General features: G+C 38.8%; 1 protein-coding gene across 1 annotated transcript in view; it reads right to left on the reverse strand.

Annotated features, from left to right (window-relative positions):
* kiaa0825 (KIAA0825 ortholog) overlaps nucleotides 1-24,983 on the reverse strand; it is a 173,924-nt gene that overhangs the window by 133,793 nt on the left and 15,148 nt on the right. Inside the window, exons 3-5 of the mRNA XM_036598839.1 lie at nucleotides 19,196-19,364; nucleotides 16,778-17,465; nucleotides 46-216 (exon numbers count right to left, since the gene is read on the reverse strand). Coding sequence (XP_036454732.1) covers nucleotides 46-216; nucleotides 16,778-17,465; nucleotides 19,196-19,364 — 1,028 coding nt within the window. The remainder of the gene's footprint in view (nucleotides 1-45; nucleotides 217-16,777; nucleotides 17,466-19,195; nucleotides 19,365-24,983) is intronic.

Below are 24,983 nucleotides of genomic sequence, written 5' to 3' on the forward strand. Positions count from 1 at the left end.
GCTATTAGATGTCGACATTTCAAGACATAAGCCACTGGCCTGTACCTCTGAGGCTGCAGGCGGACTCCCCGGCGCAGCTGAGGAAGCCCAGCTCAGTGGCCAGATCCTCCACATTGCGCTCCAGCTCCAGCAGTGTGACAGCCAGCTGGGTCAGGCACTTCAGCTGGTGGGAGGTCAGGCAGAAATTTCTCGCTCTTCGGGGAGCTTCCTGGGGAGCTGGAGTGAGGACACAATGTTCAGGTCATCATGATATGAACACTTGAATGGTGAAATGTGCCAGAAGACATTAAGGCAACATTCAACTATACTATAATTCAATACTTTACATTTATTGCTGCACAGTTGTGAGGAATTTACTATGATGCACTCAAAAGACAATGTAAAAGCAAGTAAAACAGACATCACCCATAAGATTAAACAAGGACAAAGCACTAAAACCAAAGACTGGTTGAAAGAAGGGAAGAAGGGGACTGTGGAGAGCGTATTATTTAAAGGGAACGAGCTCACCCTCAGAAGGTCACCCTTGGTAAGCTAATCAGTTAGCCCTGCAAACTCTGCAATGCAAAATGTCTTTTTGAGAAGTCTGAATATAACACACAAAAATTTGTGAGTAACTGCTTTGTGTGTCTGTAAACTTGATGTTCAACTGTCTTTTTGTTGCTGTTAACCATGTAGCTTTTAGCATGCTAACTAGCCAGCTAGCAAAGGAAAGTGATAAAATTGTATCAGCAGTCATGTAAAAAAGATGAAGTAGTTTGCATCCTAAATCCCAGCAAATCGAATATCATGTTATGAATTGGTGAATATTTTAAAGTAGTTCACTGCTGTTTTTACATTTGGAAAGGAAATTGCTTCGGGTAACACTGGGCTAATTCTGCAACACAATAACACATGTTAGCTCAATTTCTCAACCCTTTGAGGGCTCATCTAATAAACTTAATTTGACCTAATAAAGTAATGGAACAGCTCTGAAGACGGCATCAGGGGAAATGACAAGGCCAAGTGGACGAGGTCATGTTAAAAGCAGTGTTGAAACAAGCAGCAGGTGTCAACAGGATCCATTGTATCCAATGACTCAAACCACCTGCAGAGGTAATCAGGGATGCCACAAAACATTTGTATTGTGAATGTTAAAGTGCCCTGATACGTCCCCGACAAAAACAAAAGACCACCTTCATCAACTGCGTCATCATATCCGAGATGAAAGTGGTGGCGTCTCTTCTTTCTTCGACTCCACTCCCACGTATTCTCAGATTACCTAAGCAAACCATGTGTCTAAACATGTGAAACAGCCCTTATAAGTACACACAGAAGGACTTGCATGACGTTTCTGTCAGTCAGTGAGAGACTGATGTAGTAAATATGTGCTTCCTTTCGCTAGTCATGAAATCCAGTGATAAGCAACTGGAGATGCAGTCTACACCCATGGAAATGCCATGTGCCAGAGACATTCCTGGGCACCAAATACTCTTAGAGTGCACTAATACAAAATTCAATACATTTGTATGTAAAATCTTGAGACAATGCACCTAACATATTATCTGTTGAACATATTGATGTTTATTGAAGAATCTGAGAAACATACCTCTCGAAACATTCCAAAGCCTACCTAACAGCAGATACCTAACCCCTTAAACTCTAAGAGACATTTTGGTGGGTCCAGAGTTCAATTCTATTATCATAACTTCATACTTTACAAATTAGATTCCTGAGGATTACTCAATAATTCACAGTAGATACAGAGTAATGCATAGTGATTGCAGGATAATAAGTTGGGGTGTGATGATATACATGTACATGTTTTATTTTTTGATATTTTAAAGGTTTAAATCGTACTCATTGTACAAAACCTTAATTATATAACATACACTGTTTGGTACTGCACTGCACAAAATCCAAATAAATAGGACTAATTCTGCTCACTTTGTAATGAAACATGCTGTTGGTCAGTGTCCTTTAAGTGCGGACAATATCCACAATATGCTCAGACAAGCATACTGCTTACCATGATGACAACATTTATCAAAATACTGATAAAATATTGCCATATTGACCATCTCTAGTAGCATGCCCTTGCACAAACCAATGATCATAAAAAACAGTGCAACTGAGATATAAACAATAACTCATTTAAAACCTTATATAAACCCCTCTTTTCAAAACTGAAATAAGAACATCAAAGAGAAATGTTAAAACACATGCCAAGTATGATACTGAGCATGAACTATAACTCATAAGATATGTAAGTTACTTTTCGATTTTTTTCAGATTTTATGGTTTACACAAAAGACAGCAAATAAGACCCTTGTAAGAAAGGCTGTAATGATAATACAGTTTTAAATTTCGAAACAAATGAAAATTGTACACAATTGAAATTGTAAGACCCTTCCTAGTAAATTTAATAAGTGAATAATAAGCCTAGAGTTTAAGTTCTAGCGACTCTGCCACAGTTTCTTCAAAGTTGCTAGGTCGTCACCAGGCACACGAACACGCCAGACGCCCGCGACCTCAACTGCCTCCACTCCATCAATCCCTGTAAAAGTTCTCGCTCAGAAAAGCTCGCTCGAACGTCGCAAACGAGCACAAACTTTTTCTCGGCTCACCCGTCCATGACCCCCGTCTCAAATATGGCTTTCCCATTTCTGAAGCTGCCAAAGCCATCACCCGGGGGATGTTCCGCATTAGGGCAGAAGAATGGGCCGCCGAGGAGAGCGCTGCTGTATTCTCCGACACTCCGACAAATACTTTTTTGTATGTGCTCTTAAATGAGTTCCTCCGACAGAAAAGGCATTGGGGAGTGGATCAGGAAGGCATTAACAGAAGCTGTGAAAAGCTTGAGGATGATTGAGTATGGTGGGGATGGAGGGATGGAGAGGGTGAAAAAAAGAAAGAAAGAAGACCCAATAATTGCAACATTATTGCCTCTGGATCCTAATGTAATTTTGTCACATTGTTAGAACAAATCTGACAATATGACAACATATTTATGCCCTCGTTTCCTCCAGCTTAATCAGGCAAAGTGGAGGGGACTATAAATATCTTTATTTGTGCCCCCCCCCACCCTTGCTTTTTTCGATCAGCTCCCATTAGCACATGGCAGTCTGGGAGGATGATTATCCTGATGCAGATGCAGAAGTTGAACCCAAGAGCTGGCTAGTGGGCACCTCAAAATAAAATCATGTGTATGTATGTGTATGTTTGTGTGTGTGTGTGTTTGTGTGTGTGTGTGTGTGTGTGTGTGTGATCATCTGAGCTCTCCAGCGCTTCATTAATGGGTTCCACAGGGACCTGGAGAAGCCGTGGAGCATTGCTTGGAAAATGGCTGCATGAATGCATGGAGAGATGCTCCAGCAGCACCATGAGCTGCAATATGAGCTCCATATAAACAACAGCAGAGCCTCTTATACTATTATGGAAACTGCCATACATATTGCATTACACAACGAATGTGTATATACTTGTATAGCAGTGCTTGTAGCAAGGGTGCAAACGACAGGAACCACCCCCAACACCCCGGGCAACAGAATGATAAAAATGAATGAAAATGTTAAATGACGACATATCACAGAAAAAAATTTTTTTTTATTTTTTTAACAAGGCGTTTTATGAGCCATGTAAACACTACTAAAACAGCTTGGTTTAAAGTCACTGTTTTTGTGAAGTCACAAAACTTACATATATCCACTATATATGTAATATATATTAGCGTTATAGGGAGTAATGTAGCCTGGGCTGCTTTTCGAATGAGGAGATACAGGACAGCCAATCAGAACAAAGCTCATTTACATATGTCAGACTTAAAAGCACAGTGACAAAAACAGGGATGAAAAGGTTGGACAGTTTGAAAATAGCTAGGTAACGTTAAGACTGTTTTTCACATAAAAACCCACGCAAATTTCATAAGGGGACCCCAGATGAAGAAAAAAAGAATGACAAGACAATGTAGGAGCCCTTTAATGGTAAACACTAAAACTGGCCATCTCAGAAAGACATATGCACCACAAATCCGAACACTCCTACAGAGGGCTAAACAATGTCTTAACCCCTTAAATGGCCAGAGCCCACCAGCGCCATTACACACTTCTATAACCTGAATAGCTCTGCGAGTTTGCACTGAAGTCACTGTAGTTACTGAATAATAAGTCTTAGTATGTAATAAGCCTGGGATTTTAAGGGGTTAAAAATATGACTGTAATGGAATATGATAGATGGTCCCCACCTCCTCACGCAAAAGGAAATAAAGATAAAAGGTTGGGGAGTTGGGGTTATTGAAATGTATGAATGGTAAAGTATTTTTTAAAGACTTTTATGTATTATGTAAACATTGCTAAACTTTCATAATGTATAATCTATTCCTAAACCAAACCATCAATCCACAAATGTTGTTAAAACAGCTTGTTTGGAAGTCACTGTTTTTGTGATATGACAAAAAGCAAGCAATTAACATGTATGTAGAGCCCACAGCGGCTTCTCTGAGCCTGGCAAGAACGTTAAAACACTGAAGTGAGCTTCTTATTCACCAGCTTCTTGTTTGAATTTTCTCATTCCACCTTAAATGATGCAGGAGTTACACCTCAGAATGTTGTTTTACATCCATAAGTCATTTGTCTCATATGTGTGTCTCTTATTGTGGAGCTTTAATCTACAATGTTGCTGGAATTTAGCAAATATTGCAAGCCGTGCACACCATCAGTTTTAGCTGAGAAGCTGCGAAGTCTCTTGGCTTGTAGCCAGAGACTGCAATGTTGCCTAAAGCAGCTGGCTGAGTAAGGAACGCTACTCATGGCTAGCTGGCTAGTCTAAATGCTAGGCTAATGGTTAACAACTAACCCCAAGAGACTGGCTTTTCCTTCCACTCTCTTTCCTCCCCAAAATTTTCAATGCACCTAAAAAAAAATAATAAATCAACTGCTTGTAAGACTCCAGTTCATCGAAGTACTCGCCTGCCTTATATTGCTTAGCTAGGATTCTTGTACACTCACTGTGGGGGAAAAACAGTGGACCTTTCAAATGTCACTGTATAACTGACACTCTTCTATTCAACAATACTGCAATGTGACCGCAGTCACAGCTAACAACATATTATACCTACACAACACTAACATCTACATGAAGCATTCAATAAGCTTCCTGTATAACACATAGGTCTTGCTAACACAGCAAGATATTTAAAAAGTAACACTAACATAAACAGAGCCACTAACTTCAAAAGGTTTGGAAGCAGTTCAGCAAAACAGCTCTGCAATAGCAGTCCACTTTAAAAGCTTTATATGCGTATAATTGCATTTCTTCAAAGCTATTTTGGCTCTCAACCTGGGAGAACAGTTGTATTTGGACAATGAGGTGTCTAAAAGGTGTAATCATATACCATTTGATGTACACAAAAATTGGCTATAGAAATTGCTGATTGGTTTAAACAGCAGCCCATTACCAGTAATATGACAGATGATAGCGAGCAGTGTAATTTTTCATTTATTGCAAAAAAGTCTCTTTTCTTTTGCCATAGTAGCTTTTATATATCCTTAAAAAATAGATAAATTCCAGTCCTTTAGCTACAGCTTGCTCTCTCTCTCTGTATGAGACTTTTATACTCTCTCTCTATGTGTTTTGCTCTGGCTCTACCCTTGAACTTGGGTCACTCTCTCCGCCGCCACTAACTCACACTTACGCCTGGCATCTCACCTTCATGTTTAATAGCTCGCTGTCATGCTGGCTTGTCTTGCTCCCATACAGCCATAGCCCAGCTATTTATTGCCCATCCATTAATGGCTTATTAAGCTAGCACTCTCATAGCTAACCATTAGGGGCCTGTGTGGGAAAGGATGGCCCGGGCACTAGAGGCGTAATGGGGGTTATTACAACACGGTGATGGAGAGGAGGTGGTCGGGGGGGTGCCGGGAGCAGCCAGCCATGTCATTTACAGTCAAAGAGAAAAAGAAGCCAAGGCGATGGCAGGGGTCATTAAAAGGGCATGACTCTCAGATCAAGTACAGAGAAAGATTAGAAACAGGATGCAAGAGGAGATGGATAGTGGGTGATGTACTGTAATGTTAAGTGTATATAAGTATATAATGTTTATTTGCATGAAAAATGGCACATTTTAGGGTCAATGGCCAACTCAGGAAATAGCTTGCCGCTGGCCATGGTGCTACTTCTGAGCATGTAAAGCCCTTAAAGGGCCCATATCATGGAAAAACTAATGTCACCATGTTTCAAAACATGGCACTCCCAAATCCATATAGTTGAGATATGGAAATTAAGCTGAAAACACAGTCCATTTTTAATTCCTAGTTTTTGTGACAACATAAAAATCTGTGCATTTACACATACCATCATGCATATAGTCATATCAGAACTGAGGTCATTTACATATATCAGTCTTAAAGGCACAGTAACAGCCTGTGTAGGTCTATGGCATAAAAGATCATGTAAAAGAAATCATGATGGTATTTAGTACATAAATCCACACAAACGTTCTAAAAGGACTTGAGGATAAAAAAGGAATTAAACAAAATACAAGAAAAATGTAGGACATGTGCCTGTTAAAGCTTAAGGGCCTGTATGTGAGCCCACACAGTTGTTCTCACTCTCAAACCTACATATTAATTACCAAATAACTTATAACTACTGAGTAAGAGGTTAGAGACACAGAGTACGCAAAAGGCTGTGGGTTTAATGAATGCTGTTTAGAACTGTTTACGGTACTTTAACTTGAGTCACAGCCTGTGAAAGCTAATCAAAGGCAAAAACTGGTAGTGCTCTGAAAGCAGAATTTACTTTTCTATTGAGAGATTTCAAACGTGAGCAAAAGAGCACTCACAAGGGTAAAAGTATATTGTTAATGGCACCGCACTACCCCAACTTTAATCTCTTTAGTTTCTCCAGAGGGCAAAACTAACAAAATAAATAGAGGCTATTGTAATTGTAAATACACATCCTTTTCCTCAAAGGCACTCTCCTGAATTAGGCTTCACTTAAACCAAAAACAAAATTTGCGTCACACTTGCTTTGACTGACATGTAGTGAGAGAGAGAGTGAGAGTGAGAGAGAGGGAGAGGGAGAGAGAGAGGGAGGAGGGGAGTGGCAGTGAAAAACGGCAGGAGGCGAGCGAGCGAAAGAGAGAGAGAGAGAGAGAGAGAGAGAGAGAGACAGAGAGAGAGAGAGAGAGAGAAAGAGAGAGAGAGCTAAAGAGAAAAAAAGAGAAAAGAAACGTGGGGAGGCAGGGAAATCCCCAAACAGTTGTTATTGATTCCGGTGTTTACGGGCGGATAGTTTAGTGCCGTTTACAAAACAGAACAGATGCAGCCAGTGAGCAAAAAGGTAAACAATTGCTGTGTGGCGCGCTGCCAAATCCCCGGCCTGGCGTATTAAACTGACGCTGAAGTGCTTTTCCCCTTTGGGTTGCACTTACTGCCACTTCATCTCCTCCACACTCGCTCGCCCCATTCTCTCCTTTCATTCACTCTCTCCCTCCGCGGTTCTAGATGGTGCTGTCTGGCTGGCTGGACAGAGTCCTGCTCTGACCCTTGGGGCCTTGCTCTACCTAGCTGGCCCATTAGTGCGGGGAATTGCATGTGTCTGACATGGGCCCTAAAAGCAATTATTAAATGCTTTTCACCAAATGATGCCCAGCCTCTTTGGGGAATGAGCAATCAGGCAATAATTTAGCCACTGATTTTTATTTCCTTTCCTCCTCCTCTTTCTCACACAAAATTATTTAGACTCTATGGGTCTGTCACCATCAGTGGACCACATCAGGCCTGGCTGGTGCTGACCAATATATCACCTATACCAATATACTGATATTTGTTTAACAGATCAATATTAATTTTCAGTGTTCTTGCATTACTGGAATAAAATAAAACTTGGATAACGGTGATGTAAAAATTTGTAAAAACATAAAATGTGCCATAACTTTTCACAGGCCATATTTTATGTTTTATTTTATATTCCAATATGCTAAAATCTGCAAATAAACAGTAATTTTGCATTAAAATCTGCAAAAGTGTGTTTTCTTTGAAGAGAGAAAAAATTATTGTTATTATTGATTTATTCTTATTTTAGCTTAATTGTCACATTCCTATATTAATTTTTGTTATTACATAGTTATATTACGTCTGATGGACTGGCAACCTATCCAGGGTGTATCCTGCCCTCCGCCCAATGACAGCTGGGATAGGCTCCAGCTCCCCCCGGATAAGTGACTTAGAAAATGTGTGTGTGTGTGTGTGTGTGTGTGTGTACTGTTATATTAATAATATTATATTTATAATATTATATCATAATTATTATAATAATTATAATATCAGAATTGTTATTATAGAAATAATAGCAATAATAAAACATAGCAGCATTGTTATGTGTTGCTGTAGTATTGTTTTAACTATTATATTATTCCTATTTTGTTATTGTTGTTTTGTTCAGTACCAATATTATTATTGCCATTATATTTATTGTTATTGGCATTATTTTTAGTAGTAGTATTGTTCAAGTAGAATTGAAAATATTGTGATACAAATTTGAGTTCATATCACCCACCCATATGCGAAATATATGTAATACTAATAATAATAATAATAATAATACTGAATTTAATCAATACTGCCTAGGACTAGTTCTGTTCTGAGGGGAGGGAGGGGAAAGCAGGCAGAGGGCAATTGAGGAGAGAGGAAACAGTTCTGAGAGGGAGGGCCAGATTTCATGTTAGTGGTGTAACTGCTGGTGTTGCCGTGTTCAAGCCAACCCCACATAACAAAAAAAAGGAAAGAAAAAAAGTCTCACTGACAAGTTTATCATCCAGTCGGATCAACAGCGGTATTCTCCACTGACTCTAACTGACAGGACAACAAAGCCCGCTCAGCATGTCGGAAGCCGGAGCTCCACACAGATGCAGATGTTAACAGTGGCGCCAGGGGAATCCAGCAGCTTCCATATCAAAGCTGCCTCTGCCACTACCCATCCTGCCCCTTTAGCAGGGAGGCAGGGCTCTAGTGGCATGGAGAAAACAGAGCAAAATACTCAGGGCCATGTTTCAGTGCGCTCTTCAACACTGTGGGTTCAGCTCTTTGCACTTTGGGCAATCCTGCTGCTGTTGCTGTTGTTGTTTTTGCTGTTGTTCATGTTGAAGTCAAGCCCTGTTTACGGCACCTCAGGAGCCAAGTGGACCTCCTAAGGGGCTCCCTAATGGTTCAAGCTAGGTTATCTGTCACGTTGTTTGTGTGAGTGTTGTTGAGCATCATCTGTTGCAACCCACCACTCACTTCAACAGGCAGCATTGAAAGTGACCACCTCTGTCACAACATACATATTTCTGGTTTGTTGTGTAGTTGTGTTTGTGGTCAAGGATCACCATTCTTTCCCATGAAATCATAAAGGGAAACATTCAAACATGACTGCTCATAAGCGAAAATTGCTGGTGTTTGTGAAAATGGTCAAAAAGACAAAGACATGAAATGTCCTCAAAGATGTTCAGAGTAGGATCACACAGCTCTGACAGCAGTGAATAGTTTCTTCTCCATCTTGCTCAACATGAGCTCAACATCTAAGAAAAGCCCCGCCCCTGACTGCCTCTTATTGGCGACACTGAATACACACTCTAAAAAGTTCACTTGTGCTGAACAGGCAAAAGAGCAATTTTTGCACATAGCCACATGTTGGTTTGTTGTCGGTCAACAATTTGTTCTCAATGAAATCAAAGGGAGAAGGTGCTTTTTGACGGACACCGAAACATCATTGTAGCCTAAATCTCTGAGCTCACAAGTCAATGTGACTGGATTCTTTAGGAAACCATTCAATACATCATTAAATCTCAAGTTAACCACAACTCAGTTTTATTTGATAATTCTGATACAGCTAGAATTATTTAAAAATTATATAGTGAAAATGTGACTGAAGGAATAAAAACATTGCACTAATTTTTTTTTTTTTCATTTTTACACGCAGTACTGTGCAAAAATCAGAGACCTTCATGTAATTAATTTCCAGTCAAAATGGCCTTTAAGAAATTCAAGTTATTTATTTTTCAGCATCAGGAGAAACATATATTTAAAAGAACATTACACAGAGGCCTCAACAACTAAATATAAAGTTTTTTGTTTTTTTGTTTTTTTTCCAGAATTTAGTGTATACACCTTTGATTTTATTACAGCTTCTATTTTTTCAGGAGACTTCATTTCAGTTTTTCAAGGAAATCGGAAGTAATATTTTTCCACACCTCCAAAGTTCAGTCTTAGAAGGCGGTTTTACAATTTTAAGTAATTCCAAACACACCCAATGATGTTGAGGTCTAGACTCCATTGTTCTGAGAGCACTAGCAATATGGCAGATACACATCCTTTCAGACCCACAGTACCGAGTTGTCCCTTCACAGTGGAAGGATGGGAAGGATGATTGATTTTCTCCTCTATTTCAAAGATGAAAGCTTTAAGTACTGTTTCTCTGATTGTGACAGCTTTGGTGGTCTACCAGGCGGTCTCAACCATCTACCAGATGGTTGAGACCCATTTTCTCTTATTTTTTTCCTCCAGTAGTGGAAACTCCTGTTGTTTCACTTAGTTTGCTTGGTTTGTTTTGGATGATCTAATCTCATCATAGATACCTCCTGAAAAATAAATAACTTTTAGACAATACTATCTTAAAATAATTTGATTTTGGATAAAAATTGGGTGAATAAATTCATACTTTACTGAATAGTTGATGCATAGGTGTATTTTTACACCCTTAATAGCACACACAAACACAAACACAAACACAAACACACACCACACATAAACATCTCCCAGTCCTTGCACTGCCAGAGGCGCAATCCGCCTGAGTCGCAGCAGGGGTAGCCAGGCCTTCCCGCTGGTGCAACCGCTAGGATCTGATGCTGCGATTAAGTTATAACAGGCTGGACTGACAGCAAGGACACTAGTGACAGTTTCCTGTGCCTCATTTTTCAGTGATACAATCTGGAAATGTTTCCTTCCCTCAAGGCCTACTTGCATGGGTGAATCAACCTTTATTCCAAAACCCAATGGCAGTAAAGACTGCAGACCACAGTAAAATGATTGCCTGATATCCTTGAAAAAAAGAACATGCCTTCCAAAAGACCCAGCCTTGCTAGGTATAAGCAGGATGAACACTAGTTCCTGACGCCTCTCTTCATAAAATTTTTTCCACAAAACAACAGACGGCAAACTGGATCTCGGTAAATAACAAGTGAAGGACTCTACTGCTCCCTTTGTCTGCTTAAATAAAAACCAGCATAGAAAAGCTGAGGGCTCTCCATTCATTAACCACTGTATGCAACCCTGGGTCTGGCATACCAACCCAACCCCCCCCCACACACACACACCACCACGCACCTCTCATGCAACAAAACCCACTCGCTTTAGACAATATAAAGCACATGGAGAGCCAGCAGCTTGGAGACAGGCCCGTGTTGCACTTGTATTAAACTCCAAGTACCATTATTGCACGAGTGCATGCACCATCACGGCACATATGACAGTGTGTGTAAATGAGGAGAGCGATACAATTTACTGAAGTGTGACTTTATTAAATATTAATAAACATTGTACAAGGGCGTGTAGGAGATTGCAGCGGCATAAGCAATCTCTGCTGTAGTGAGGGGCTATTAGTGAGAAATGTTTGCAGTGTGCTTTCAGGCTAAGTGCTGGAATGATGAGTGCATTGTAGCACTACGGAAATGTGCACTATGTACGCGTAACCTGTAGTACACATGCTAGTCACTGAAAGAATTTGCAAGTATGAGGTTTAGTCATTAGTGCTACAGAGCTCAACTATATATACTACACATAAATAAATAATATATAAATAATGTTAATAAAAACCAACAGTTTCTTAAATTTAGCACAAATGTATTTGAATAGCCAAGGCATCTTTGCTTTCCAAATGTTTTACAGTGGATCTATAAAGCTAATGCAGATAATAATGTATTAACTTATTTATGTATTTTATTATTCCAATAGCCACAGGAAGTCATTAGGTTTTCGTGTTGGACTATCGGTGCAAAGGTGAACACATGAATTTCAGTAAAATGACGCTGCAAATCTGAATGAAGTATGAAGTATGAAGTATGAAATTTGAACATTAGTGGTGAAAGTATGCCAGCAATACACCAGGTTCACTCTGCAGCAGACTGAACAGGTTTGGGGCAGTTTCAAATTTCAGATTTATCAGTATCAGTCAAGCCTGGTCAAGTGTGGTCTCAAAAATTCAACACATGCCCTGTAGACCTCAACCGTGCACATCCATAACTGCTACTACTGTTTTAGTTATGCTACATACATTTCATTTACCACTGAACATACAGCTGTCTTATGACTTTGTATATGTAATGATGATAATGGTAAAATCAGTAAATCGGGGTAAATCAGAAAAAAAAGGTTTCTTTGTGGAAAAAACTGTCTTACAGTACCCTGTATGAATGTATTCTAAAACATTTCAGGCCAAAACATTTTCTTAAAACTACTATAAAACAATGTTGTGGGTATCCGGCAGGTAATGTCTGGTTCCTATCACTATCACTATTAACAATTCTGGCTCTGTAGGTTTTTCTGGAATACAGCATTTCACATCAAACCATGCAGAATTATTTTTCTTACATCTTAATAATTTAATTAGTTATAGATTTTGAAAAAATGGTGGAATTCCCCTTTAACAACTCAACTGGGTTTCAAGGCAAGTGCATGATTTAAGCATGCAGTTCTTACAATGCTAAAGCTAGGTTAAAAGCTTAGATGTTGGCCACATTAGCCTTTTGTAATACCAAATGTCCTTTGGCTGCATTTAGGGTAAGAGGAAAACTGTATATTATATTTTTTGGCAAAATATCATTTACTTGCAGTCTATTAACTGATTACAATGCACCTGACAAAATATAACAGTGTGAATATAACTCAATGAGAATTATTAGTTTTGATAACAATAAAAATTTAAAAATAATAATAACAATAAACATCTGTATCTCTTTCAACTGGAGTGAGATGCATGCATGTTTGTGCATGCATACACACACACACACACAAACACACACACAAACACACACACACACACACACACACACACACACACACTCACAAACACACTCCTTTTGCCCCTCCAGTCATGTCCTGTACAAATGCACTGAGGTGTGGTGGTAAGGGTTTAAAGAGCTTCATTGTTCCGGATCAGTCAACCTCTGCATCAGACTCAGGAGCCAGGAACGGAAAGAGGGATGAAAAGTGAAAAAAAAAAAGAAAAAAGGATGGGTACAAAGGCCTCTGCCTCCCACATCTGGTGAAGGAGGGAGGGAACAACACCAGTCCCTCCCACTCAGACGGAGGGGTTAAAAGAAGCCGCCATCGCGCCGCATGAAAAGCTGTTAAATGCTTCAGTGCTTTGACAGCATGCCATGGCAGGAAGTCCTGTGCTCCCCTGAGACCTGCTGCTTCTCTCTCAGCCATGCTTCTGCTCACAGAATATGGAGAATGAATACAGGCAAGCTAAATACTAATACCTATGCATACAAACATTGGGGCAAGTTTGAAAGATATCAGTATCATCTTATGGCAACTAACTGGGACTGTCAATTTCAACCATATTAATAACTGAGTAATCTATCAGTTGTTTTGATGAGTAATCAAGTCAAAAACAATGAAAATACACTAAAAGGGGACCTAAGGTAAAACATTCTTCATAATTAAATTGTTAGCCTCACTGAGTTGTTAAAGGAGAATTCTACTGTTTTTCTGTTTTTACCTAATTAAATGCTTAAGATGTGAAAAAGTCATTCACAGTATTTTGACATGAAATGGTCTGTTTTAGAGAAACTTATTGAGTCAGAACTGTTCAAAGTGATGGTGATAGGAACCAAATGTCCAAAGTGTTTAATGCCTCTGAAAGCTCCCTCAAAATAAGCTATATGGCATGAAATGGTAACAAAAACACTGTCTGATGCCTGAATCATTGCTGAATGTAATAAGTTGTATGATGTAAGTGCTTGGCCTAAAATGCATTTTTTTAAAATCCATCCATGGTAATGTAAGACAAAGCAAAACCCAAAAAACCCTTTTTTTCTCAGATTTACCACAATTTTATCATTATCAACAATACAGTACAAAAACTAAGTCACATGTAGGTTCACAGGTCATTTTGGACAGTAAATAAACTTTTTAACTTAATAACAACAAGCCAGGCAGTCTGTCAAATGCAATTCACAAATACGTTCTTGGAAAAAAAGATGAACTAGGAATCCTAGGCTCTTACTGTAAGAGAGATGGGTATTAAAATATGCATTATCATTATGCAAAACAAAGAACTTGATCGTGTAATCATGACAGCAAGAAAATAAACAATCATTTTACGCATGACTTATATGAGAGATTAGCTGCGTGGCTTGATTAGTTTTAAGGGCAGCTGGCACCACCAAGCCACTTAGTATATAAATTATGTATATAATTTGCATTAAAACTAGAAAACTACATATATATATATATATATATATATATATATATATATATATATATACATATATATATATATATGTGTGTGTGTATGTGTGTGTGTATACATATGTATATATATATATATATATAAATATATATATATATATATATACACACACACACACATATGTATATACATATATGTGTGCAGACAGTGCTCTATATTTTCAGTGTTTTTACATAATTTTACCCCAGGCTTCGAAGACAAGTGGCAATCAGATGATATCCAGTCACTGAGTAGGTAAATGACTGTGAATAGCACTCATTAAAATTCTCTAATAGCACAATAACAGTTTTAATCATTGAACAGGGCCTGAAGGCACATGGAACAATGTAGCATGTAAAAATTCTGAGTAGCTACAGCCTGCAAAAGAGTTGTGTGCCTGCATTACATGCTCACTGTGTCCACATTAGTAGGCGCACTGCCTCTGGTGGTTCATTTTAAGGATTATTGGGCTGTCTGCAGGTGTAGAGCTTGCCTTGCTACACCATGTTAGATTGTCGAATGGTTCTTTAGAAGCAAAGGCCAATTATCCAGCTTTACACTCACACCCACTTCAGCCAAGGTTTATGGCCAGGAAAGGAGTGCTGATCTGGCTAAAGAGCTGGATTAACTAAGGTGAATGAATTATAAAAAGAAAGTACTACAGCTTAATGTACATGTAATGTAAAACAAAAACATTTGAAGACTGTATAAGAGGAGTTTTATTCCAAAATGCTGTAGTTGAAAAAAAAAAGTTTGATATTAACAGAAAACACATTTTACTTCCCCTATGAAGGTGCTATTAATCATAACATAGCACTGAAAAGAATAGAAAGTGGTCTGTAATGTGTTTTGCAAGAAAAACCTTTATATTTTAAAATGCTCAAGGTTCTTAATGGTTATTCACCACATATAATAGTACAAAGATGGCTGTACTGTGTTGTTAAGACTATAGATCATCTGACATTCAATCCAGCAACTCTGCAGTTTCTAGTTCAGAGTCTTAAACACCTGAGCCAATCCTGGTCACAAGTTTGCAATTTTTAAGCACTACTGTAGTTGCCATTTTTTATGGAAACTATAAATGTAAGAAGTTTGAAAAAGTAACTTAGTTATTGTTAATGCTTATAGGTGAACTCCACCGATTTCCTATAGTTTTGTGGATAATGGAATCATTAAGATGTTAGATAGTAACCTGCACAGTCATTTGCATTTAAGCACACGTTTTTAGATCAAAATACCTGTAAAATTATGAAGAATTTAGGACTGGCCTAAATAACTTGTACTTGTACTCGAGTACTTGTTCATTATGTACATATTCAGTTCTATATATTACTCGAAAGCCTCATCCAAAATTGTAGGCTAACGAAAATTTCATCAGCAAAGGCCTTTAGATAGAGCAGTGATTGTTAATCTATAAAAGTAATGAATTATAGCTGGTTCACTTGCATCAAAAATTCATGCCACCCATTCACCATACCTTACCTCAGAGTGCGACAAACTGCCTTCTACATGACCACTGAAGCTATACAGGGAAAGATGCCTATGAGAAATCATGTGATGCATCTTAAATTATCAGAAAAACAATCAGCGTAAAATTTACAATAAGAGGCTGGTATGCCACGGAAATATGACAAGTTTGGTAAATCATCTCAAATATGTAAATATAATGATCCTTATCGGAGCACCACCATGGGTCCAATCCACACTGATTCCAGCTTCAGGCAGGAATATCAGCACTTGTTCTCTTTTTCTTTTCTAATAAAACAGTTTTGCATCAGGTTTAAACATTGACAGTACAAACAGTAGATGTGTCTATTTAGACAAAATCACAATCACATTTTTTTTTCTATAGCATTAGAGAAGAATTGCCTCCACACACTGTTAGTACAGCACTGAAGTTGCTTTGCTACTACCACACCAACAAAATCATCATTTTAGTAACTTATTATTTTGAATATAGTTTAGAACACTACAGAAAGTGGGAGAGTGTGATTTGACTGGATCTCTAAGGAGGTTATGCTTTGATCATGCAAGAAAAAAAAATGCAACAGGTCACAAGGACTCAGGGACTGAAGAATGTGGACGTGGAGAAACATCATTAAAATAGAAGAGTATGCTTTAAATGTTATTGTTTTTAAGTGTGATTTTGAGAACAAGTATTCAAATATATGTCTGGAAATAACAACAAGTATTCAAATCTCTTAAAATGCAGTTTAGTGGGTCCAAATTTAGTAAAGTATATGTATAATATATTTCTATTGTTGTCTATTGCACCAACAGCACAAGTGTAGTGCAGACTGACCTACTGCTGACTTCTTGCTGGAGCTCTTTCCTGTCTTTCCACTGTGTGCGGTGTTGTCCTTCAGCACTGCCTCCACCTCTCTCTCCATGAGGAAGCTCAGCTCCTGTGCCAGAGTGCTCAGGTAGGCCTGGTTGAGAAAGGTCAGGATGCTGTGTGGCTCGGCTATTCCATTCAGGACGTGGATCTCCTCGCTGAGCATGGCGCAGAAGGAAGGGCTGGCGGTCTGGAAGCCTAGAGCCAGCCTGTCAAAACCCCTCTCCCCACCTGGGCTGCATGCCTGGGTGCTCCGGAGCAGGCCCAGAACTCTCCTGCTTTGGAGAGCCTGGTACTTTACAAGAACCTCAGTTTCTGGGTGTAGGAAGGAGAGCTGCTGGAGGATGAGAATCTTTTGAGGAACTCTTGAGCTAATGATTGAGCCCTCCGCAGACTGGCCAGACTGGCTTGGCTCCTCTGCTGGCTGTAACTTGTCCAGCAGGTGACTGCGCAGCAGGAGCCGGACATCATCCCAGGTCTCCTGGACCTCCAGAGCGAGATCATCTCGTACAGAGCAGACCGGAGGGACAAGACTGTGGCCCTGCTCCGATAATGGCCCAGAACAAGGGAAGGCTACTCCACACTGAGACGAGATGTTTAACAGCAACTGCAGAACAGCCTCCTCACGAGCCTCCTGAGTCTTCAGCAAGTGTTGCTATTAAAAGAAGTTAAGACACTTAAGTAGACACTGAGATGGAAGTCACAGTTCCAGAAAGGTTTGTGGAACACAAAAGGAGTTAATGATGAAGACTGTATATTATAGTAGATCATTTATTCAATGATGTTTTTTTATTAAGAATACTTTATGTACACTGTATGGAAAGTGGCTGCAGATAAACTAATACAATAATTTTAATGTGCTAGTCTTTTGCAACTTCCTAGGTTAGAAAGCACAAAATAAATAAATAAAACATTTTAAGTGTTCCCAGAATAATGAAAAGAGCAGTAGCTTTAACATCCAGGATATTTCAAAAGTGATCAAAAGTGATCAAACCTTCATATATGATCAACATATGACATCTAAGAGATAAATTATAAGTCATGTAAAAACTTTTTTGTTAATTGACAATAGCTTTTATTGTTTTGAAAGTAAAAGTATGTAAAATATCACATTATAGATCTAAAACACCTTTTGATATATTTGGTATATTTGAAATAACAGCTTATACAGTATAGCATTTCAATCTACACTGCACTCTTAAAAATAAAGGCTCCTAAATGGTTCTTGGCTTGGATGTACAGTTCTAGGAATAAAACCTTTACACTATGTGGTAGATCTTTAAACTTCACAGAGGTTCTTCAAACTCTCATTTACGTCTCATTTATGTTCATGTATTGAAAGACTCTTTAGGGAACCAAAATTGGTTCTTTTACAGTATCGCTCTAAACACACTTTTTGGCACTTCTGGTAAGTTATTATTACATTAAATTACGTATCATTGCTGTCCAAAAAATATGTATCTCCAGAATGGTTACTTTACAAAAGAATCCCCTAAATATGTGATGTAAGAGATTTTATTCCAAATCATTTTGGAGCATTTCTATTCGTCCAGTCATCATTCAATTTTCACACAGTGTAAAGGACATCTGCTGTGTTAAAATGATTTAGAACAGTGTTACCAATCCCAGTCCTGATGAATCCATAGACATTTTTGAGCCTTGTCTCATCTTGCAAACCTGATTGAACCTGTTAAATAACGAGCAAGCTCCTGGTCAGCAGGGTCAGGTGTGTAGAGCAGGGAAAATACAAAAATGTGCAGAATGCATAGAGTCCCCAAGACTGGGATTGGAAACCCTGATGTCGAAAAACAAAAAATCTGGAAAAAAATTAATATAGGTGTTTTTGGACAGAAGTGAGATGTTAAAGCTACACTATGTAAGTCTTGGGGATTTGGAGGCCTCTCTGGTGGAAATGCATAATTGCATGCGATATGCGTAAGAACATTTCATAAAGTGGGTTGTGCTTCATACCCCTTCCCCAAGTAGATGAATCTGATGATTGCGAGTGTGCTGAAAAAAAACGCAGTCAAAACTTGGTAAAGGACGTGTCTTCTGACGATGTGAATGAATTATCTACTACTGCCATATCGTCTATACATACTATTGTCATATCCTCATCAGTATGTTGATTTTGCATTTGAGACCTAAACATTGAGCTCAAGCTTCTTTTTGAGCCTGTGCGTGTGATGTTAGTAAGTAAAAGTGTATGATGTGGACCAATAAAGGCCTGCCAAAACATGACCTGACTTTTAAATTGTTCTTGGCTACTTCTTTCAGTTTTAACAAAACTGAAAAAAGTAACTTACACAGTGCAGCTTTAAAATGCCATCAATCTATTATTGTAACAGGTTATAACAGTGAGAAGTTATAATAGTGAGAGATTACCAGAGCTTTGAGGAAGTCCAGCAGCTCCTGGTAGCCAGTAGAGATGGGTTTTAATGAACTCAGATTACGCTGACTGAACCACTGTAGACATTCTGTAGGGCTGGGCACTCTCTCTCCAATCCAGGCCTCTCCGATTTTACCCTGGAGCTCCCGCAGGTTCTGTTCAATACTACACACACACACACACACACACACACACACACACACACACACACACACACAGTTACACTTCAGTCCTGACATACAGCTCCCCTCCACCTCACCTCGCTTCAACCCACAACCCTGATCGAGACCCATCAGCCCTAATGAACACAGACATCAATATATTTGATGTCAGGCTAGAGTGTGTGCGTGTGTGTGTGTGTGTGTGTGTGTTCAGAGAAGTCTGATCCAGACTCGCAATAAAATGGCACGTCTCTTTCATCAACTCAACACCAGTAGAACTTCACCATAAGCACGCAGCATCAGCACTTCTGTCTGCTCTATATATGATAAATTAGACATGACATTCTCCAAATCTCTCCCTCTCTCACCGACACTCCATTACAATGCATAGCTTGTCTGTGTAAGAGCAAGCCTGACTCCAGGCCTATAAACAGCCTGCTGTAAACACTGCGCTGTACACAAGGCCAGATGCCTTCCAATGGCAACACATTAAATACCATTTCAAAGTGACGCATTTTTATTTCGTAACAAAACATATCACACATAAAGTGCTGTTAATTTTAACGATGTGCGCCCACATTAAGCCAAGGGAACGATGCGCATGTGTTGTGTCAGTGGGCCTCTTCCCTTGCCTTTATTTTCTGCTCCCAGGCAGGATTGCCAACAGGAACCCAGCAAATGTGTCTCATTTCGCTGTAAAGAGAAAATATGTGTGGGGATGGGACATGACGGTGGGGACAGACTGTGCTGGAGCAGCGATTCTTCCTGTTTCTGGGCTTTTAATGAATGGCCCAAAGCTCGCTGTAAAATCACTCCAGCTAACAGCCAACATAAACAGCCTGTTTTACCAGCTGAAGATGCTGCCTTCAAATTTGCACACACAACAAAACTGCTGCTCTTTATTGTGATTTTTTTTTTTTAATCTAGACTCTGAGCTACATGAGGACCAGATTCTCTACAGTTCTCTGGCTCACTGAAATTTGTTTTCTGCAGTTTACGATGTATAAAACTGATAAAATATATGCCTAAATGTAGGTTTCGGCAACACCAACTGGAAAAAAAAACATCTTTAAATTGCTCCATCATCAGAAAACACTATACTGTTTAGGGGTGGTGCAATATAATGATATGTTATTGTTATCGCAATAAATTATGCTTTTCTGAGTATATCATGGATGTTGTCAGTACTTCTAGAGCTTTCAACAAATGGACGTATCACAAAAAAGAGCAATTTCATAGAGTCTGTAAACAATAACAAACAATGTTTCAGAAGGGAATCCTCAGAGCCTTTAGAACAAGCCTAATGATTTCTGGAAACTGAAAAATACATGTTCGTAATTAAAAAAATATTCAATTAAATCATGCTTATATTTAAAGTCTGTAAGTATTACAGTACCACTATTGTTTCATTGTTAAGCTGGATGGAAACAAAACAGTAAAACTGTTGAATGCCAAGTGGAAAATCAGGCATTCTGGAAATGTTTTTATCTGTGCTATCTAGGTAGACATAGTCAGACAAGCTCTCATATTGGTTTGGACTTCAGGAGCTGAAGAGAAGTCCTGATGTAATAATTAAGATAATTAAGAAGTGACAAAGGAATCAACCAATCATGTCTATATTTCCAGTGGGACCAATTTCACAAGGAAAAGCATGACTCTGGGCCTTCTGGAAGTCCTAGATACTGACTGCATACGAGCGACAGCTTAATCAATGGGCTGTTAGAAACTGAAAACGGCAGCAGCAGCAGCAGCAGCTCTATACCAGAGCTCCCTATTGAAGAGTGTCTGTGAAACTGATACAAGGTAAAATATATGCTAATATATCTGTTTCAAGCTTAAGTAAGCCTCAACTGCCTGTATTTAACATAGAACTACCTTTTTCAAATTTTCCATCCCACCTTAAACAGAACTGCAATTACATTCTGGTGTCAACAAATTGTACGTTCCTCCTTAAAGGCTGCAGCAGTTACATCCTGTCCATTTCATGCCTTTTCAAAAAGTGCTCATGTAATGTGCCATTAGCTTGGTGCTAACTAACTACTAGAATCCTATAGGGATGCTACAAAGAAGTAAGAACAAGAGTTTAGACATTTATGGACGTTTTTCATAGCTTTCCTTTGTTAATATATGGTACTGCTGTTTTGAAAGCACTTGTTCTAAACATCCCAAAACATATCACGTGCCAAAAAACAAATTATGTATGAAAACATTACATTACTTCAGAACTAGTAGATATAATTTAATCACAGTCATTTATTTAAAGCATAAAGCAAGAAATAAGTCTCTTTACTGTTTGTCATAAAGCAGGATTTGTGCTCAGTGCTAAGGGTGTGTTAGAAACCACCGCAGGACTTTATTCTAACAGCCGGGTGAAAACGAGCATCCATCTGTGCCACTATCCAGCCCCACAGCTCCATAACCCACACACACACCCACACACACATACATACACACACACACACGCCTCTTTCACTTTCTATCAGAGTCACACACGTACACACACACACACACGCCTGGGTAATCAACATCACGCTTAGGTTGGAAGTGGCCAACAGACACTCAATGCTCCATCAGAAACAGGCTTGTTTTGACCACCCAGGAGGTTCAGTGTCACTCTGAGGGCAAAACTCTACTAAAGTGCTACCCAGGTAGCTGGAATACTTAATTTAAAATGGTCAATAGTGTTTAGGACCTAAAAGAGGACATACAGATGCAAGTGCAGGGGAAAGATGAGTCACAAAAATGCTGCAAATAGAAAATAATACTAGTAAAGCCAAAGCAAATGTGCATGCCTCATATGACTCTACCAAATTCAATCCCAATAAACATGAAACAAAGCAAGGACATTACAATAAATATTCAGGGGAGGCCAGAGAAAATAAAGCAACCGCAGCTACCCAGGTCTCACAGCACTAACTTCTCATCAGAGCAAATTCAGTATTTCAGCTAATACTTAACCATTTAAGGTCATATAAAAATGTGGCTATATATGCTGTTTAATCTGCTCTTCTTCTTCAATGAAATGATTACTAAATGTTTCTGCATTTATTTGATATGTACGGAGCCCCACTGATGACATCCTGTATAAGTAAAAATAATGCATGGCCACAACTTAGTAAGGCATGGGAAAAAGATAATTAAGTTGTGGCCACAATTTAGTAAGGCATGGGAATGAGATCCTAATGCATGGCCATGACTTAGTAAGACATGATCTCATTCACACACATTAATAAGGCATGGCCACACATTATTTTTATTTATATGGAATGTCACCAGCAGGGCTCCGTAGATATGTAAACATTATCCAAAAAAAAAAAAAATGTATAGATTTTTGTTAGTTTGTTTCACAAATTATATTTTTGAACAAGTAAACATTTGAATAGGAATATACTTAATACATTAGTCACGTTTCATTGTTATTCGCTAACCAATCCAAATTGCTCTGAATGAGCAGTCCAACAATAAAGAAAGCCTTGTGCATCTTCTACACAGTGATAGGAAACACAGTAGCTCACAGAAAGCTCCAATTGTATGGGCTGATATTTTGTAGATTTAATATTATGAATCATTAAGCGGTTTAGATAATGTATGTATGTATATGTATGAATCATTTGAATACTATTTCGGCCCTCAGGCATTTTGACAAGGCACAGTTTAAAAAAAGCTTGTACACTCCTAAAGTGGGGCCTTTAAAGGTGTAAATCTCTGATCTGGCAATGATTAGATTACAGTTCTTTAGGAAACGAATCAATGCATTGGGATTTGTTTCAATATGACTAAATACATCACTTTAGACCAGGAATGCACAACTCATATATATCATAAAGATAGGAATATTGTTATAACTTCCAAAATTGATTCAGTTAAATTGCCAACTTCAGATCCATAAATCAAAATAAATGAATGCATTTTACACTCCTACTATGAATTATTCAGTAAAAACTATGACTCTACATTTAGGAGACAAATCTGATTAAAGTAGAGAAACAGATGCCTCTAGACATGTACGATATGATACAATTAAGCAATTAACATCCTTCCATGTTCTGTGGCATGTATAAAAATGTTAAGCATGCCCAAGTGACCTCAATTTTAAGATGGCGGGTGGAAAAGAATTAAATATCTTTGAAAAAGGGTTCAGTATTGGGGCAGGGACAGCAGGAACTTCAGTCACAAAGACTGCTCAACTGGCTAGTGTTTCAATAGGAACAATGAGTATAAGAAATATCCACACAAAGATTTGTGGGAAAGACATCGGTAAATAAGGTTGGAAATTGTGGTCATATACCAACAGAACAGTACAGGCCTACATGCTTGAAATATCTCTATCCTGGTGCGAGTGGTCTCTTCCAGGATGGCTATACCCCCATTCACAGGACATGAGAGGACAATGAATGGTTTGATGAGGATGTACATCATGTACATTAAATACTATGGCTGTCACAGTCACCAGATCTCAACCAGGATGAACACATATTGGAGATTTTGGACTGTCATGCTAGAAAGCAGTCTTCACAACCATCATCAAAACAGTATATGAGAGAATATATTTTGTGAGAATGGTGTTCCATTCATCCAGTACAGTTCAAGGGACTTTTGAATTGGAGATGCTAAATTGCCCCTAGGTGTGTGTCTGTGTGTCTGCCCTGTGATTAACTTATGACCTGTCCAGGGTTTCCTGCCTTCTGCCCAATGACCGATTGGATAGGCTCCAGCACCACCACCCCGCCTTAATTTGTCACCCACCTGTATATATGGGTGAGTTGTGTAGTTATGAAAGTGAGGTGGTTTGTAATTACAGACCCTGTTGTCTGAATTGTCTGTCCGCATTTTTATAATTCACTGTAAGTCATACTGTATCCTAAACCACATCGACAAGCAACCTTAATGAAGATCTGGACGTGGTTTAAGTGGGTTGTAAGAAGTTTTGGTGATGTATTTTTACAGAAACAAATTGGACTATGTGGGTAACTATTGTGTTCTAGCATTTGTTTGCAATGTTAGCGCTCTAAACCACATCAACAAGTCTGCGTGACTTCAACGAACATCTGGATATGGTTTGAGAGAGGTTCTGGGGATATATTTTTATGGAAACAATTTGATTTATTTGACTGTTGAGTGCTACTGTTTGTTATCAATGTTAGCCCTGTAGCTCAGGTTCTTACCTAAAGATGCAAAATTTCATCAACATGTCTTGAATAATTGACTACATTTGGCATAGTAAAAATGAATTTATTTGGGTAAATTTGAATTTTTGCCAAACTATTCGTTTAAACAGAATGCAAAACAGAAGCCAAAATATGAAAACACTAAACAATACTCAAAATGTGTAAACTTGCGAATTACTCAGGTTACTCGTCACACTCCCTGTATCTCTGTTTTGCTCTCCTTTCTGTTACTTTCCAATCTGCCACTTTATGGGGTTATTTCCAGTTTGATTAAAGGTGTGTGTGACTGAGGTGAGTGAAAGTGTCACAATCAGCCCCGCCATGCTGCCCCAGTATGTGACCTCTACAACAGAGGAAGGCTAACAACCCACAGATCAGTCAGGTCTATAGGATTAACACCAGAGAGAAAGAGAGTAAGAGAGTAAGAGAGAGAGAGAGAGAGAGAGAGAGAGAGA

This window comes from Colossoma macropomum, unplaced genomic scaffold (assembly GCF_904425465.1).
Source record: "Colossoma macropomum unplaced genomic scaffold, Colossoma_macropomum, whole genome shotgun sequence".
In the NCBI taxonomy this organism is placed as follows: Eukaryota; Metazoa; Chordata; class Actinopteri; order Characiformes; family Serrasalmidae; genus Colossoma; species Colossoma macropomum.